Source organism: Eptatretus burgeri, chromosome 3, assembly GCF_056783735.1.
Source record: "Eptatretus burgeri isolate ZD-2024b chromosome 3, Ebu_testis_v1, whole genome shotgun sequence".
NCBI lineage: Eukaryota > Metazoa > Chordata > Myxini > Myxiniformes > Myxinidae > Eptatretus > Eptatretus burgeri.
In genome coordinates this window covers 9,185,649-9,204,525 of record NC_140963.1, presented here as the reverse complement: position 1 = coordinate 9,204,525, position 18,877 = coordinate 9,185,649, and the positions used below count along the sequence as shown (strand labels likewise).

The 18,877-nt window shown below is 44.4% G+C and overlaps 1 protein-coding gene across 3 annotated transcripts in view; it reads left to right on the top strand.

The window, feature by feature from the left end:
• The first annotated feature begins 10,479 nt into the window (after positions 1-10,479).
• The window catches only part of LOC147029375 (death-associated protein 1 homolog), a 117,480-nt gene continuing 109,082 nt past the window's right edge, over positions 10,480-18,877 (top strand). Inside the window, exons 1-2 of one of the 3 annotated variants that reach the window (XM_085872392.1) lie at positions 10,480-10,681; positions 10,808-10,825. In XM_085872392.1, coding sequence (XP_085728518.1) covers positions 10,591-10,681; positions 10,808-10,825 — 109 coding nt within the window. In that variant the 5' untranslated portion in view covers positions 10,480-10,590. The remainder of the gene's footprint in view (positions 10,682-10,807; positions 10,826-18,877) is intronic. The other 2 variants (XM_085872391.1, XM_085872390.1) reach the window with 2 other exon arrangements.

Genomic DNA, 18,877 nt, shown 5'->3' with positions numbered 1-18,877 from the left:
CAGGCGAGATACTCTTCTAGTCTCGGTGGATTTCATTGCATCGACTGGAACTGCTAAGGATGGTAATGAGATGTGTGTTGGTCCCCATTGGTCTGGAAGTGTGAACCAGAATAGCACGAAATCCTTGATTTTGCAAGAAGTCATGAACTAAGGGTGGCTGGTTCATGGTTTCAGTGCCCACAGGCTCATCGCTGGACTTGGTATTCCAACGCTGGCAGTGTGGCAAAGGAGATTGACCATGTGCTCATTGATAGTTGCTGGAGGATGATCTGGAACTGCAGGGTCTACCAGAGTGCTCAGTTCGTCAATACTGACCACCGGCTTGTTGCAGCAACTCTGAAGTTGCAGCTTAAATCCAGGAGAATGGTGCCATCCCAGCCGAGGCTGCATATTGGCAAGCTCAAGGATGAGAGGGTAGCTGAGGAGTTTGCGAACAGTCTTCGTGGGGATTTGGAGGGGCTGGGTACTTTCGGGAATCCTGAAGAGTTGTGGAGTGCCTTCAAGACCACCTTCCTTGATGATGCCAGTGGATGTCTTGGAACTCAACGTCGGGCGAAGAAGAATTTTATCTCTAAAGGGACACTGGTATCATTGATCTGAGTCACAGGGCAAGGCTGAATGTCAGAGATGAGCTGTTCGGGGAGTTAAGACGTAAAACTGTACGTGTGCTAAGGGTAGGCAATTCGGCCTATTGTTAGAGGAATCTGTGAGCGGGTAGAGCATCACCTGCGGTTAAGTGAATCTCGTCCTGCTTTCAGGGGAATTCACGCATTGCGTTCCTCCAAGCCAGTCCCTCAGTCCCTTGAAAGAGGAGTCTGAAGTGAAGGCCGCTGGGCCAGTTACTTTGAGCAGCTGTACCAGGCTGATCCACCAGCTGTAAAATTGCATGCCATGGGTGTTACTTCCTCTATTGCTAACCCTCCAATCAACTGTGATCCACCTTCATTTTGTGGAAACGGACTGCGGTGAACCCGTTGAAATGGGGTATAGCTCCTGGGATCTGTGGCATCCATGCTGAACTTCTCAAGGCTGGTGGAAATGCTGCATTAGTGTCGTTGCATGTAGTTTTGTGCTCTGCCTGGAACACAGGCATCATCCCAACTGAATGGAAGAGGGGCCTTGTTGTCCCTCTCTGGAAAGGGAAGGGTGATTACCAGGACTGCAACAATGACAGGGGCTGCTTGCAGCCTTTGTTGATTTCTGTAAAGCATTCGATCCATTGAATCGGGATGCTCTCTGGAGGATTCTTTGTCTTCGTGTGGTGCCCCCAAAACTGATCAATCTGATGTCTGAACTATACTCTGGTGCTGAGAGTGCTGTGCGATGTGATGATACCATCTCTGACTTATTTCCTGTTGTTACTGGAGTTCATCAGGGGTGTGTACTGACCCCCACACTTTTCAGCGCTTGTATAAACTGGATTCTGGGGAGAATGTCAGAGAGTTCAAGCAGCGGTGCATCGTTTGGGAATGTCAAGATACATAACCTTGATTTTGCAGATGATGTGGTCATCTTTGCAGAGACTCCAGATATCCTTTTGGGGGCCCTCAATGTGCTGAATGAGGTGTCAGAGCCACTGGGATTACGGGTTTTCCTGGGTCAAAACGAAGATCCAGGCTTTCAATGACATCTTGGAGGCTGTTGTATTGTCTTTTCCTGTTTGTGGTGAGGATGTTGAGGTCACGGAGAGATTCACTTTCCTTGGCAGTGATATTCATGTTTCTGCTGGCTGTGAGCCAGAGATCAACAAACCTCTTCGTCAGGCCTGGGGAGTCATGGATTCACTGTATCATGGGGTGTGGCGCTGCCGGTACCTGTGTGGGAGGACAAAAGTCCAAGTCTTCAGGCCCTTGGTGCTTCCAGTCTTGCTCTACAGATGTGACACTTGGACTATGACCAGGGATCTAAGATGGAGACTTAATTCCTTTGGTACCAGATCTCTTTGGAGAATCCTTGGCTATCACTGGTCGGACTTTGTGTCCAACAAGCGGTTGCTGAAAGAGACTCAAATGAGATTTGTTACCTGCATGGTCCGTGAGCGTCAGCTGCGGCTGTATGGACATGTGGCTCGTTTTCCTGACATTGATCCTGCTCACCAGATTGTCTCAGCGAGGAAGCCTCGTGAGTGGAGGAGGCCAATGGGCTGACCACATTCCTCATGGTTGCAGCAGGTTGATCAGCATCTCAATGAGATGGGGATGGGCCAGGCATCTGCCTGGGGGGTGGCCAGATGTAGGTCCCTGGAGTCCTGGCAGAAAGTAGATGCGCTGCTCCGGCGCATGCTCCCATACCTGACTTGCCAATTTGAATCACAAAACGGTGCCTGCGTGTTAAAATCAGGAAACACTTTTGAGAAATGTAAGAATAAAAACATGGCATGTCTCGGACCTCATCGAGAGAACTTCTCCAATGCCCCTCGTATCCCTTTTGACAATGTCATAAAAACGCCATACTTTTATGCCTCCTGGTGCTGTTGAATGTTGTCTTCTTAAAATGCAGGATTGCTCCGAGCCATCTATTGTAAGTGAGCAAGTGTCAGGAAGAAATAACCATAACTGTAGATTTGTTGTGCCACCTGATGTTTCCAAAAATAGAGGTAAAAAGAAGCATTACTTTTGAGATAATCTTTGTGTGCTTGCTTTCCCGAATAATGGAGGAACATGTTCCACTTGTTTGCTCACGGAGTCCCAGTAATGCTCAAGTCAAATGTGTTTGTTATTGTCATCCAGATGTCTCATCCCTGTCATTATGTTGCCATCAGAAGTTGTTGCCACCTTTATACCTGTGATTACTCTGAAGTGTGTCCATTTCATGTCAGATCATCAGGGACAGATAATGGAGAGCATGTACAATTGGAAGGAAAGCAAAATGTCACCTTGCTTGTTTGTTGGACCACAAACAGTAGCTGTTTATCAAATCACTTCTCCCAAATGTTTGAAAGAAATAGGAAGAGACAGACATCCCACCTCCTCCGACCTGTTTTGATCATGATAAATTATCCCAGCGAGGTGCAAAAGCTGAAATAAACAAGATCTCAAATGTGTTGCTCAAACTATAAGATTAAAGGCCAACATCGTTTTACAGTCCGAGTACCTTTACAACAACCTGGTTAAGAGAAGACATCTATGGAAAACAGAAGACACGGCACATCCAAGTGACAAATGAATTGGTCGAATCTGCCTCATGCTTCCTTTATTGGAGGGTTTCTACCCAGATGTGGACTTTGTACGACTCTGCCTAATGTGAGCGATTTTTGCTAAAGCCATCAACATAACATGAGATGTCTACTTATGGTTAGAGATGTTCAGATGTCATAGCTCTTACACCATAATTGTACTGATGATGTCATATTCCATTATCGTACAGATAATGTCAAACTCGATCATTATACAGATGATGTCAGATGAGATGTGCAGATGTCATTCTCTTATCCAGAGCGTCAGTGCTGCCAAAGCAATTTCTTTGCAAGTATTATACTGGGTGGTTTGCCATTGCCTTCCCACCACTCAGATCGGGCAGAAATTTGTAATTTGTTCTACGTGCCGGTGACAACTCACCAACTCTGCAGAAGACACCGTGAGATCATTAATGTCCATGCCAACCACCGGTTCTGACAGATAAGTTTCCTCTGGATTACTGTCCCTCCAATGGACGTAACACACATTCATAGTCAGATTGAGATTCAAACCCAGAATAGACAGCTCAGAAAAGAGTGTGCGTACCTCTATGGGTCTACGCTATACCTGCCACCCCCTGACACCAGGCAGACATAAACTCCAAAATGAGACAATTCATCACTCGTACATATTTCATGTGATTTTTTTGCCGCCAGAAATGGAGCTCATTTGATGGCACGCTTCCCTCTGAGCTGTCTGGAGCTCAATTTGTTCAAATGTGGAGTCTAATGGAAGGGAAGTTATCGTGCCAATTCATTAAAAAAAATACATATTCCAATGTAACCCTGTCCAACAAAATGAATCTGGAATGGCTGTGTTCAGTGGAGGACCAAGTACACTATGATAATCATCTCCTGTAATAGGTCTGTTGAGTTGGTGGATCTGTTATACAGCGGCTTGCAGAAGTATTCACTCACCTCCAAAGTTTTCACATTTTGATGCCATCTGAACTTATTTCATGGTGTTCAAATCAAACTTAATATCGAGAGTCTTCACAAATTACTTCAAAATGATAAAACTAAAAAAATGGAGATAAAATTTGATGAAGTTAGATTAACAGAGAAAATCAGATGATTCTCAGTTACATCGGTATTCAAACCCTTTGCCGAATTCACCTTAAATCACTTCAGGAGCAAATTATTTGTTTAAAATGTTTCAAAATAATTGTAATATCCTTCACCTGGATGAAATGAGTGGTTTAACTTGAAAATTAATCTCCCCAGAACGACATTCACTTATCTGAGGAGTTTTAAGGTACAACTCACTTGGTCAATCAACAAGGCAAGCATGAAGACCAAGGATCTTTCCAAAGAAGTCAGACATAAAGTGGTAGAGAAACACTGTTCAGGAGAGGGTTATAAGAAGATTTCAAAGTCACTCATTATCCCTTTGAGTACGATGAAATCCATCATTAAGAAGTAGAAGTCGTACAACACCACCCAGACTCTACCAAGATCAGGTCACCCATCCAAATTCAGCAGCCGGGCAAATGGGAAACTGGTTTGGGATGTCACTGTAAATACAACAATGACTTTGAAAGATCTGCAAGGCTCCATGTTCGAGATGGGGTCAGTGTTCATCAATCAACAATATCCCGTTCCCTTCACAAAGCTGGCCTCGATAGACAGGTGGTAAGAAAGAAACCATCACTGAAAAAAAAAACATCAAACAGGTCATATGGAGTTTGTGAAAAAGCATCTTAATGATACTGCAGATATGTGGAGAAAAGTTTTGTGGTTAGACGAGACAAGAATTGAACTTTTTAGTCTAAATTGAAAGCGTTACGTCTGGCGCAAACCGACATCATCCACTCAACACCATCCCTTCTGTCAAGCATGGTGGTGACAACATCATGTTGTTGGGCTGCTTTTCATCAGCAGGTACTGGCAAGCTTGTCAGGATAGAAGGGACAATGTGCGGTACAAAGTAGAGGAGAATCCTTGATGAAAACCTTTTTGAGTTGGCCATGAATCTGAAACCAAGTAGGAGATTCACATTTCAGCAGGACAATGATCAGCAGCACAAAGCTAAAGCAACACTGGAGTGTCTGACAATGAAGAAAATAAATGTTCTTGAGTGGCCCAGTCAAAGTCCTGACTTGAACCAAATTGAACATTATTGGTGAGACTTGAAGATTGTAGTCCATCAAAAGTTTTTCCACCAAGTACTGCTTTTACAACCAGTGTTGAATACTTTTACAACCAGTGAATTTTGATTTGTACATGATTTTTACATGTGTTCCTGACATGTAACCTCCTTCAAGGATAACAGTGTTTAGTTTGATCTCTTCAGTTTTGAATAACAAAGTTCATTTGGAAAAATTGTTTGTGCATAATTCATCTTTCATCTAAATGGGCCATTATTAGTTTGCTTTGAATCCTTTTGCAGGCCACCGTGTGTGTACAAAGTTTGCTCCCAGAGCCTTGGCCGTGTCATGCCAAATTTTATTTAAAATGAATGAAACGAAATTATTGTTATCATGAGTTTATGAATTGTTTTGAAGTTTAAGGTAACATTGCAGTTGGAGTACAATAGTTTCAATAAGTAAATAAAGGGTAAAGATAAATGCAGTTTTCAACATCTCATGATGGTCATTTTGATTTATGATTGATATTGCTTTGTAGGCTTTTCTCATCACTTGAGAGTAATCATTGATGCAAGTCTCTTTCTTGTCATCATTCTCAAGAACTCAAGAAGGGGGAAATGACTGACATGAGCACCAAGTATGACATAACAGCAGAAATTAACCTATTACTAAATTGTATCATTTCCACCTGCAACCCCTCTATCCAACCCCACCCCCTAAAAAATGAAGTGGCTACTGCTTTGCATCATTGCTGGAAGCACAGCTGTCCACCGATGAATGCCGGCAGACGGGATGCCCAGTTTAACACCAGGGTACAAAACACCATGGGGACAGTTTGAAGCTGGGTCTGGATTCGAACCCAGGCAAGACGACTTCGACGCGAGTGTGCGGACCTCTCAGTCATCCTTTCAGCCAATGTTCAATGTGGCCATCATGTCTTGTCACCCCTTGTCGTAAAAATGGTGACATTGCCTGTTGTCACATAAGTAGCATCACTGAAGGGTTCTTCAAGTTATACCACGTTCATGTGCAGTACTCTTACTTGCTTACCCATTTTACGTCACATGACACAAGCCTTAAGTGTTCAGTGGATCCGTTTGTGTTCTGTCATTGTCATGACAGACATTCATTTTGCGCCGCATGTTCTGTGGGACATTTTTCAGAGCATTTGTGGGGGAAATCACTCGATCTGACAAAAAAGGAGGAAAAGAAAACAAATGAACACTCTGGACACAAAGGCAACCTCACAAACTTTATAATGGGTGACAAGACATTGTGGCCACCCTGAAGTATGTCTTCTGCCATTTTCATTAATGGGATGAGCACCAAGTATTACATAACAGCAGAAATTAATCTAGTACTAAATTGTATCATCTGCTGCTTTATCGCTGATTTACATAAAACTGAACAACTGAAGCTAATTCATATATATTCATTGAAAAAGGTAATTCTCTGTATGTATACGTACGTGTGTGTCCATCTGAAAATAAGACGAACGAAAATACGGTTGGGCCAATCTCCACCAAATTTTGCATACATGTTCAGGGTACCCAGGGTCAGATAATGGGCACAAAAGAATACTTTCATCCCTCCCCACACTCCCGTTAGGGGAGAGGGGAGACGACTTCCGATTTTTGCCCAAACACGTGTCACAGTGCAAGTGGTTTACTGACCCCTGCTGCAAATAGACGGGATTACGAGACAGGGCGCAAATGTTGAATATATAATCAATATTTGTGTCGACTTTGTATCCTTCGTTTATCAAATAATTGACATTTTAAACACAAATTATAAGCCATATAACATTAATGTCCCGGACTCCCAAAAAAATGAAGCGGATAAAACGTACGTCATCAGCCCAGCTCGCTGCATGCACTACAGGTTTTAGGGCATCGCAAGATCCACCATGGGTCGCCCATGAGGTACGGACGCAAGCACAACTCAGGGAACGTTTCGTGAGCTTGCTTCGTGGAAAATAAGAAGTCGGTCATTCTCTTGCGGCCTTGCCATGGTCAAAACTCCTCTCCCAACTGTGGCATGAGTGACCATCGAAAAATAAAAAATCCTTCCCTTTTATTTACTTTTTTACAAAATTAATTCACAAGCAAAATCTGTCGGAATATTGTAATTCACTGCTGCGGAGGATTTTTCTTTTTCAACTAAAGCTAAGTTCCAAAATCCATTTTTACATGTGAATGAATATGCCTGAGTGTATGGTGGATGAGTATCAAGATGACGTCACACTAACTACAAAACACGCACCGTTCACGGGGTGTGTGTACCTACCTACCGAGTGTCGATCGAGTTAACGGTAAAGATTAGGTAGGGGTGTTCTTAGTTTCTCTTATTGATTGCAACCAGTCACTTCGCTGATGGGGATATTAACCGGGGAAGGGGGGAGGAGGGAGATGATGGAGGTGGGAAGAGCTATCCCTCACCAAATATTGTGATTCACTGCGGGAGGGAGAGTGCAAGGATGGGGTGAGAGAGACAGACAGAAAGAAAGGAGTATGAAAAAAAAAAAGAGAAAGGTGAGGGGTGGTGGTGGGGTTAGTAAACAGAATGATATATGATGCTTAATGACCGGACACACACAAAAAAAACAGTCATATCAGAACAGCTGTACATACAAAGACGCAACAGAGCTGGTAAAGTAATCCGCTGGCACATCTGCAAAAACTTTGATGTCCCAGTTCCAGAAAATTTGTGGGAACATGAACCAAAAGCAATGACTGAAAACATTGAAGTATCTACCATTCACGTGTGATCTCATGATCCCATCGAGAGTGAACATCGAAAACAAAGCGTTGCGACCAGAGATCATACTTCGGTACAAAAAAAGAGAAGAAGGCATTGCTGATTGAGGTGTTAATGGCAGTGATTTTAGACTAAACGATGCAGAAATCAAGAACATGACCAAACACCAAGACCTCCAGAATGAAGTGAGAAGATCATGGAAGCTGAAGAATGCAAAAGTTGTACCAGTGAAAGCTGGACCTACAGGAATGAGGACAAAGAATCTAACAGGGATATTAAAAACAGGGGCAGTACCACTGGGTGCTCACCTGGTAGAAGCTCGATAAGATAACCAGGCAACCACTGGAAGGCATGGATGACCCACAAAAATATATAACAGAGAAGAAAGTAAATACCTTTGGATATATTTTTTTTAATGCCAGGAACAAACTTTGGTACATCACGGGTGATGAAGCTTGTGGTCAAGTTTCATCTAAATTGTGTGTGTGGTTTCAAAAAAGAAAGCAAGGGAGCAAACCCCCCAGTGGAGTGGAAAAGGGCGGAGGAGCTCCTTGTGAGGCAACGGCCATCCATTTCTAGTGCCCAACAGTGTCTGCGGATGTCCTCCTGCAGTTGGGTTACTTTTTTTTGAGAAGGATGGTGGCAGAATTTGCACTCTGGCTGACGTAAAATACTACACTCTGCAAAACCCTCAAATGTATGGAAATTTGAAAACCCACTCCGTGGGAGTACCTCCTGTGCTGCTGCCCTCCTCAGGACTGCAGGACTGCTCACCGGATGGCAGGATTGGGGCAAAGGCTTGGGGACCCCCATTTCTTGATGATAGGAGGAAAATCACGGGGTAAACCTCCAGGGTCAGATTGCGGTATGTGAAGGAGTGGTGCTGAGGTGTTGTCTACCAGATGGTGGTCTCCTTGTGTTAACCTGAGGCGGTCCCTTTGGGTGGATGCCTGGAATGTCCCATCTCTAAGAGAGGATGAACACCTTTCTTTCTTATCATCTGAGCTCAAGCGTCTGAAAATAGGTATTGGAGAACAATTTCATTGGAATCTCTCGCGATGAAGCTGAGTTGATGGGTCCATCACTTGGCTATCACTCTCACCGACACGTCGGTGGTCTCTCTGGCCTCCTCCACCTCATTTCTGGACTTGCACCCTTTGCCCTCTCCATGCTTTTTCTTTTTTTAATGATTCTTCACCATTGAGAGATCGGGCAAAAACCGATATGGAGCACGATATCTCAAAAACTTGTGGACGGAATCGGACGAAACTTGGTGGACGCGTTGGGTGTGTGACGAGGAAGAACTGATTCGATTTTGGTGAAGATCCGAATCCGGATCTGGATACGAGAATTATTTAATTTTTTAAGTGATTCTTCACCATTGAGAGCGAGGGTAATGTATGGCATGATATCTCAAAAATGTATTGGCCTGATATGTTCTCATGGATCAGGCATTATGTGGTGGAGGTATGTGCTCCACTGAGTACCCTTCGAGCTTGTTCTGTGTCCTCGCTCTTCCATGAGCCTCGACCATGTTAAATAAATAAATAAAGTGCGTTAGTTCAGCCGAAGCACTTTCTTTGGTGAACGATTCCAATGATGGACGCAGAATGTGTGTTCCCTCGGTTTGGGTCTCTCGTTCAGCACTGTACCCACTGTCCTCCCTGTACCCACTGTCCTCCCTGTACCCACTGTCCTCCCTGTAGCCACTGTCCTCCCTGTACCCACTGTCCTCCCTGTACCCACTGTCCTCACTATACTCACTCTACCCACTGTCCTCATTATAACCACTGTCTGCACTGTATCCACTGTCCTCACTATACTCACTCTACCCACTGTCCTCACTGTCCTCATTATAACCACTGTCTGCACTGTATCCACTGTCCTCACTATACTCACTGTACACACTGTCCTTACTGTACCCACTGTCCTCACAATACCCACTGTCTGCACTGTATCCACTGTCCTCACTATACCCCCTGTCCACACTGTACCCACTGTCCACACTGTACCAACTCCCTCCCTTTCCTTGTTGCTGCCATCCCCACGAGATGACAATTCATTGTGTCCTCATTCACCAGGTACAGTCATGTTTAACCGAACCCAGTGTAAAGGTTTTCATGTTAATTATCACATTTTTGTGATTCTTTAAAAATGAATAAACAACAAACCGGTTTTTGTTCCAAATTTGGTGAAATTGACATCTGTGGGGAAACTTAACACGTGGTTGGCGCTTTGGGTGAGTTTTAACATTGGGGGGGGGGGAGCTCCCCTCGGAAAACTACCTCGACCAATGTAGCCATGGAGGGTCATCAAATGTTATTTTTATAACAACTGCCTTGTAACTATTACCTGAAAGGGGGATTAAGTTCGGTAAGTATTTAAATTGTGGATTATGAGTCGAGTGTGGAATACGAATCCCCCCCCCCCCCAGAGAGAGAATGGTTCCGTCCATGTAAGAGTTGTTTATTTATTTCTCTCCATCGTTAACTTCGCCCAATCTCCGGGTCGTGTCTGCCTTGATCCGAGTCGTGTCTGCCTTGATCTGTGCTGTCCGCTCGCAACTTGGCAATGGCATCGTCCCCGAAAGAGGATTGCGAGCTCACAGGTGATCGACCTTTTGCAGGTGATCGACCTTTTACAGGTGATCGACCTCCGACAGGTGAATGACCTCCTACAGGTGAATGACCTCCTACAGGTGAATGACCTCCTACAGGTGAATGACCTCCTACAGGTGAATGACTTCCTACAGGTGAATGACTTCCTACAGGTGAATGACCTCCTACAGGTGATCGACCTCCGACAGGTGAGGCTTCGTTCAGGTACTGAAGGCGCCAAATGAGACTTTCCCTTGTATTCGAGGTTAGGACTTCATTCCTTCCTTTCCGTGGAAGTTCTACTTCATCAGAGTGAACATCACCACACTGCGGTTACGGGCAGCGGTGTCGATGTAACCAAGTTGTACAGATACATGTTTGTCTCTCCCTCCTGATCGTCCTTGCCTTGGGATCTCTGGTCTGTGCTCGGTGGTTATGATTGGACCGTCGGCGTCGGATGACGTCAGGACGCTTCACTCACATTCGTTGTATTTGTCCACGATGCAATTTATTTCCTTTGCAAGACCGCTCGGGACCGCTTGGGAGCACTGGGGACCGCTCGGGGCCACTTGCAAAACCACAGGCTTTGGCACATTGAACTGTCCGCGGTTTTTGACCCGTACTTTCGCTCCCTCAATATTAATCCGTGGTTTCTGACCCGCACTTTCGCTCCCTCAATATTAATCCGCGGTTTCTGACCCGCACTTTCGCTCCCTCAATATTAATCCGTGGTTTCTGACCCGTACTTTTGCTGCGTTATGTTAATCCGTGGTTTCTGACGCGCACTTTCACTCAGTTAATCTTAATCCGTGGTTTCTTACCCGCACTTTCACTCCGTTAATCTTAATCCGTGGTTTCTTACCCACACTTTCACTCCGTTAATCTTAATCCGTGGTTTCTTACCCGCACTTTCACTCCGTTAATCTTAATCCGTGGTTTCTTACCCGCACTTTCACTCCGTTAATCTTAATCCGTGGTTTCTGACCCGCACTTTCACTCTGTTAATTTAAATCCGTGGTTTCTGACCTGCACTTTCACTCCGCTCATCTTAATCCGTGGTTTCTGACCCACACTTTCACTCCGTTAATCTTAATCCGCGGTTTCTGACCCGCACTTTCGCTCCCGCAATATTAATCCGTGGTTTCTGACCCGTACTTTTGCTCCGTTAATTTAAATCCGTGGTTTCTGACCTGCACTTTCACTCCGCTAATCTTAATCCGTGGTTTCTGACCCACACTTTCACTCCGTTAATTTAAATCCGTGGTTTCTGACCTGCACTTTCACTCCGCTAATCTTAATCCGTGGTTTCTTACCCACACTTTCACTCCGTTAATCTTAATCCGTGGTTTCTTACCCGCACTTTCACTCCGTTAATCTTAATCCGTGGTTTCTTACCCACACTTTCACTACGTTAATCTTAATCCGTGGTTTCTGACCCGCACTTTCACTCCGTTAATCTTAATCCATGGTTTCTTACCTGCACTTTTGCTCCGTTGATCTGAATCCGCGGTTTCTGACCCGCACTTTCACTCCGCTAATCTTAATCCGTGGTTTCTGACCCGCACTTTCACTCCATTAATCTTAATCCGTTTGTTTCTTGCCCGCACTTTCACTCCGTTAATCTTAATCCGTGGTTTCTGACCCGTACTTTCACTCTGTTAATTTAAATCCGTGGTTTCTGACCTGCACTTTCACTCCGCTCATCTTAATCCGTGGTTTCTGACCCACACTTTCACTCCGTTAATCTTAATCCGCGGTTTCTGACCCGCACTTTCGCTCCCACAATATTAATCCGTGGTTTCTGACCCGTACTTTTGCTCCGTTAATTTAAATCCGTGGTTTCTGACCTGCACTTTCACTCCGCTAATCTTAATCCGTGGTTTCTGACCCACACTTTCACTCCGTTAATTTAAATCCGTGGTTTCTGACCTGCACTTTCACTCCGCTAATCTTAATCCGTGGTTTCTGACCTGTACTTTTGCTCCGTTAATTTAAATCCGTGGTTTCTGACCCGCACTTTCACTCCGCTAATCTTAATCCGTGGTTTCTGACCCACACTTTCACTCCGTTAATCTTAATCCGTGGTTTCTGACCCGCACTTTTGCTCCGTTAATCTTAATCCGTGGTTTCTGACCCGCACTTTTGCTCTGTTAATGTCTGCGCGATTTCCGTGCCCCCCTTTCTCTCCGATTAGTCGTCCATCAAGGTTTGTTCCATCTTGGATGTTACCTGTAAATACCCACCGTAATAAATTATGACAATAAATAATAATAAATTATGACAACCACCGTAACCACAACCACCACCGCGTTTCCACCTCAGCACATGGTTGCGAGAAGCCTGGCATTCGTCGAGGGAGAATGGACGACGGCACCCCTTCCTCCCCACCCAATGGATGACATCCCCATCGGCCAACGCGGTGGATTCGACCCTCCAAAAGGCAAAAGGACAAATGAATACGGCGGAGCGGTGAGGGAACGTCCCCGATTGGGCGGGAAAACGACCCCTTCTGGAAGTTTCCCTCACGCGCTGGAAGAAGGGCGGGAGGCGAGGGGGGGGCGGGGCTCTCTCTCTCTCTCTCTCTCTCTCTCTCTCTCTCTCTCTCTCTCTCTCTCTCTCTCTCTCTCTCTCTCTCTCTCTCTCTCTCTCTCTCTCTCTCTCTCTCTCTCTCTATATATATATATATATATATATATATATATATATATATATAGAGATATATATATATATATATATATATATCTCTATATATATATATATATATCTCTATATATATCTCTATATCTATATATATATATCTATATATATATATCTCTATATATATTGTTGTGGTTACCAGATTCGCAAACCACCATTCAGGTCCCTTAGGTGAGGTATCTCGGTAAGTGCATGTGTAGTTAGGCCCAAACCCGTTGTCTAGTGGGAATACATGTCATTTATACGTGCTGCGACTCTTCAGGATAGCCGTTTTTCTTTTACTATCTTTATTTTGGACCAATCGCCACCATCACAACCACAACAACAACCACCAACCACAACGCCGCTTCACCACAACCGCCATGACCTTTTACCGTCACAACTCGGCCACCATCGCATCACCTGTCATCTCGCGCCACTCATGGGCACCGATGCTGGACTCGTGTAGGGCGCACGTTGAACAGCGTGTACAAAATCACGGATTTTGTGCTTCAAAACGGATCAAAAACGACACACGCCCACTTTTGCCGTCCAATCGGTGAGGAGCGAGGGGCGAATTGGCCCGCCCCAGGGCGATCGAGATATGCAAATTTGTGGATCAAAAAGCCTTTCACGCCCACTTTTCTCGGCCAATGGGGAGCGAGGTGAAAGGTCAAAGGGAGGGGGGTCAAAGGCGAAGTTGGCGGGGGATAAAAGGACGGTGTTCGTCAGTCAGGAAGAGGAAAATCTGTCTCTCTATCTCTATCTCTATCTCTATCTCTATATCTATATCATCTATATCTATATCTATATCTATCTCTCTGGGCTCTGCATCGCACGCGCTCACTGGATAACGCTCGCTGGATCACGCGCGCTCTCGCAGTCTCTCTGGAAGCGGGGATTGGGTCGTTGGTTGTGGACGCTCTCTCTGGGTCATGTGCGAGGAAGCTCTCTCGGGGAAGGTCGGATCGAGGAGGACGGAGCCCAAGAATTCACCATACGGTCACGTTCTCTTTCTTTCCTTTTCTGGGTTTTTGTGTGTGTGTTCGTGGCGCCAGTCCCATAAGTAAAACTGCATAAGTGACTGTACATAACTATAGACATCAGCTGTAGGCTATCTTTTTTACTCGCATCCTAACCCCCCCCTTCCCCCATTGCTTGATTGCATTGCTTTTCCTTTCCTTACGTAAATGCATTGCTTTTGTTTGCCTCACCTAATTGCATACATGACTGCATGACTGCATATGTGTCGTGTGGGTAATAAATGTCCTTGTGTGAATGTTGACTTGCGTCCTTTCCCCCAACTGAACTGCCATAATTAAGTTCGGAATATAGCTGGTTGTTAATAACCGATAAGAGAATCGGATCCGGCGGGGCTTGGCGATATAGACCGCTCGGCAAATCGCAAACGGAGCGAGCTGCTTCGCGGCTCGTTTCCAAGCAGGTCCCGTCGAGGTGTAAATCCCCGGCATTTCTGTCTGCGCGCATAATTAGGTAAATCGATAATTCGGTGATCGGACCCTGTCGCGCGCGGACAGAATAGCTGGCTGATTTTCGGTGTGATTAAAGACACACTCGTAGCTGGATTTCGGCGTTTATCTGAAAGCTGCGACTTGGTTTGTCCGTTCGGTGGGCGAGAGCGGCCACCATTGGCTAGAAGCGGTCGCCCGCACGCCGACGGCCGGGAAACCACAACAATATATTGACTTTGATGGGGCTAATGGCTTCCTCCTGCATCAAAGTTACATAGAAGGGAACTAATCATCATTATGAGCTCATCTCAAATTAATTCCTGATAAGGTGTCATCGCACACCGTCTGTCTGTCCATCTCCTATTTTGACTTCTCCGGCTGAAAATTTGTAGCAACGTTCCTCTCCTGCCTGGTAACAGGAATTGCAAACCTCCTTCCGGTCACATGACTTTAAGGAGGTGAAAATGGCCGATTTCATAAATTTCTATAAAAATCTTCTTCCCCAGACTCACCAGTCAGAATGCCACCAAATATGGTTCACAACATGAGGCCAGGACCCAGATATGCTGCAGGTCCAGTGGTCCGACTTTTATTATTATTAGCAGCATGTAAGACCCGTGGCTTCGCTGACGGGAACACCGATCTTTACTTCGATGGCTAATCGATGAGGCAAGAAGAAAAATGGATCCCCGCAAGATCCTGCCCTCCGTGCCAGGATAACCAGGGGTCACAAGTTGTCATTTGCACTTTCGACACGTGTGCCCACGACCCATGTTCCCAAACACATTAATTCATTCATTACCCTCGCCGGAGGAGAGTCTGTCTGTCTCTGTCTGTCTCTGTCTGTCTCTGTCTGTCTCTGTCTGTCTCTGTCTGTCTCTGTCTGTCTCTGTCTGTCTCTGCACAGAACTTTGATGTTTTTCTCCACAACCGCTTGTGTGATTGAGACAAACTTTTCACCATTGGAGCGGTGACTCGTGCAGAATGTTTTATCGATAATTATGATGTCATAGGTCATGTGGTGTGGCAGCTTTGTTGGGAAAAACAGAAAAAACTTTAGACCTCTGTATCTTTGAAACCGCACCAAGGAAAAAATTGAAACTTCGCACACGGGAAGTAGTCCTCACAGGGAATGTAGGTTTTATTTATTTATTTATTTATTTATTTATTTATTAATGACTCCACAGATGCTTTCGTTATGATGTCATAATTGCATATGTAGAATGCTACATCTCGCGGGTTGAGAGGCATAATGTTGTAACTGCATTTTTGGCGAGGTTGAATGGAATGGCTCTCATGTCTAACAAAACACCATTTATCTTTCATTTGCGATTTGCAGGAAATGGGAAATTTTCAGTCACAACATTGTCTCTCAACCCGTGAAATGGTGTTTTGTTAGACATGAGAGCCATTCCATTCAACCTCGCCAAAAATGCAGTTACAACATTATGCCTCTCAACCCGTGATCTGATCAGTATTAAAAGTTTTCAGGGTCATCAATGGATAAAATGGTCGACAGAAAAAAATTTGACGTCATTGGCCACGTGATTCAGAAACCATGTTGTTTTTTTTTTTTGTTTGTTTTTTTTTCAAACCTTCAAAAATATTCTTCTCTGAAATGGCTGAACTGATAGAGGCGAAACTTTACACGTATGACCGCCTATCCATGAGGAACAAAAGGTTCACACATTTGATGTCATTGGTCACATGGTTTGGCAGCCATATTGGATTGAAGAAAATATTAAATAATGTTTTCTCTGGAACCACGTAATCAATCGAGGTAAAACTTCACAATTATGATCTGGTGGTGATTGGAAATACATGTTTTAAATTTCAACTTGATCAGACAAATGGTCTGGCATCCAGAATGATTTGATTTTTTATTTTTATTATCTAGGTTCTTTTTGATTTATTTTAATTTTGTTTTTTGCACATGGCTCAGTTAGCTGTGTCTGCATGGGTTTGAGGGGAGAGGAGTAGCAGCTGAAATGTGAATCCTATCCAGGTTCCGATTGAGGACTTCTTTGCTTGTTCCTTCTGATTACTCCAATGCAGGATTGTACCGATTTGGTCTTCCATTTGATTTGAGTTGAATTTATTTTAATCCCATTCTAAATTCAATTCAACAATAATTAAAAAATTATCATGGGTCAGGGTCAGGTGTCTAATCAAAGCGGGATGTCTTGGTACCCGGTCATCACTGTCAGTAGTTATAAAGTGACAGTTCTAATTATGTCTCTTCATGACGTAACACACCAGTATACAAACACCACACAAAACAAGTCCTGGTGCTGTTCTGCAATTTCTGATTGCTCTTTTTCTTGTTTATTTATTTATATATTTATTTATTTATGCATGTCACAAACATTCCCAGGAGTTTCCTGAATCCACTGCCATTGGATTTATTGAAATCTGATCATCTGTTCTCAAGTTATAACACGACAGACAGAGAGACAGACAGACACAGCTCCTTTTTAATATTGATTATCATAATAATACTCCCTGCCTACTCGAGGTGCTGCTTCTTCACGTGAGGAGTGCATGGGTCCCATTTTCGTGATTAATACCTGAAGTTACAACCTTTTATTTTTTTTTTTTCTTTTCTTCCTTCTTTTCCTTTTTCTTCTCTGCATGCTGTAGGCTCATGGAAGAGTGATGACACAGAACAAACTGGAAGGGCACTCCAGAACACAACACAACACCAGGAGAAAGGGGAAACCACCAACAGCAGGGCAGAGGGAGAAAGGAGATGGACAAACAAGGGATGCAGGTAATGACAAAGGGTGGGCAATATGGATACAGAAGAAAAGATCATGATTTTGGAATGGGGATGACTTGAGATGGTGGTAAACATGTGCCTTGAAGACCTGGAGGCAAGAATCAGATTGAATCGAGGTTGGAAGGTGGTTCCACAGGTGGGAAAAAGAAGGATTAACGGAGTGGAGGTGAGCAGTGATGCTGGATTTCGGCAGTTTCACTAGGAGGGGGTTGCTGTTGGAAAATGTCTGTCCTGCAGATACCTTTGAGGTAGGGGGGAAAGGGAGGGGGGGTAACAAAGCAACCGTTCCCTCGGGAAGTGAAAAAGATGTCCATTGCCGCTCTGTCCCGCAGTGGTCGGTGGTTAAACTTCTCTGAACCACTCACAATATTCTCCATCTATCGATGAAAATCAAAAGTCTGCTTTCCATTCTCGCTGGTGGGGGTGGGAGGTGGTGAGGGTTATTCTGTCCCCATGATATGACCCAAGGTACCCCAAGCATTTATGCAACGTTTGGTGGAGAATGGCCCAACCGTTTTCAATTCTACAACGATCAGACATACATACATAACACATATAATTGTCTTATTTTAATATGATGGAAAGTCTGGTGTTGGCTGAACGGTTAAGGTGGCTGTCTTTAGATTTTAGGGCCTTGAGTTTGAGTCCCTGTCGTGCTGTTGAAATAACACCAGGTAGATTGGCTCAACCTGTCATTCTTCTGAGGTCGGAAAAATAATAATAAGTTTGCTGGTGGGCTGGCAGGATGGCCGAGAGGTTTACACACTCACTTCTCAGCTGTCCTGGGTTTGAATCCCAACGTAGTTATAAACTGTTATCTCGGTGTTTCACAGGCATGGTGATTCATCAATGAGTGTGCCATCCCTCGGATGGACGTTAAACTGGGCGTCCCCTCTGCCGGCATTAGTTGGTGGATGTTAAAGATCCCACGGTGTCCTTCGTGAAGAGCAGGTGAGTTATTGCTGGCACCTTGAACAAATTAAAAATTCCTGCTCTCACCACTTGCTGAGTAGGCAATGGCAAACCACTCGGTGTAGCCGTTGCCAAGAAACTGCTTCAGCAGCATGGACGCCCTGTAACACAGTATGGTCCATCAGAATGAGAATGAGTACGATGTAGAGAGTAAACACAAGTGTGAAGCCACCCGAACGCTTGTTAACAGTTTGGTTTTGCGTTGTGTGATCAAGACTCGAGTTGTTTTGAAGTATTATTATCCAACTGAGCTCATTGAAAGGAAAGGATTTACAACACAAGATTTATCCCAGCCAAATCCAGTTTAAAGCTAAAATACATTTTTATAAATCATAAATTGAATTCTTCACTCGCGTCGGGTG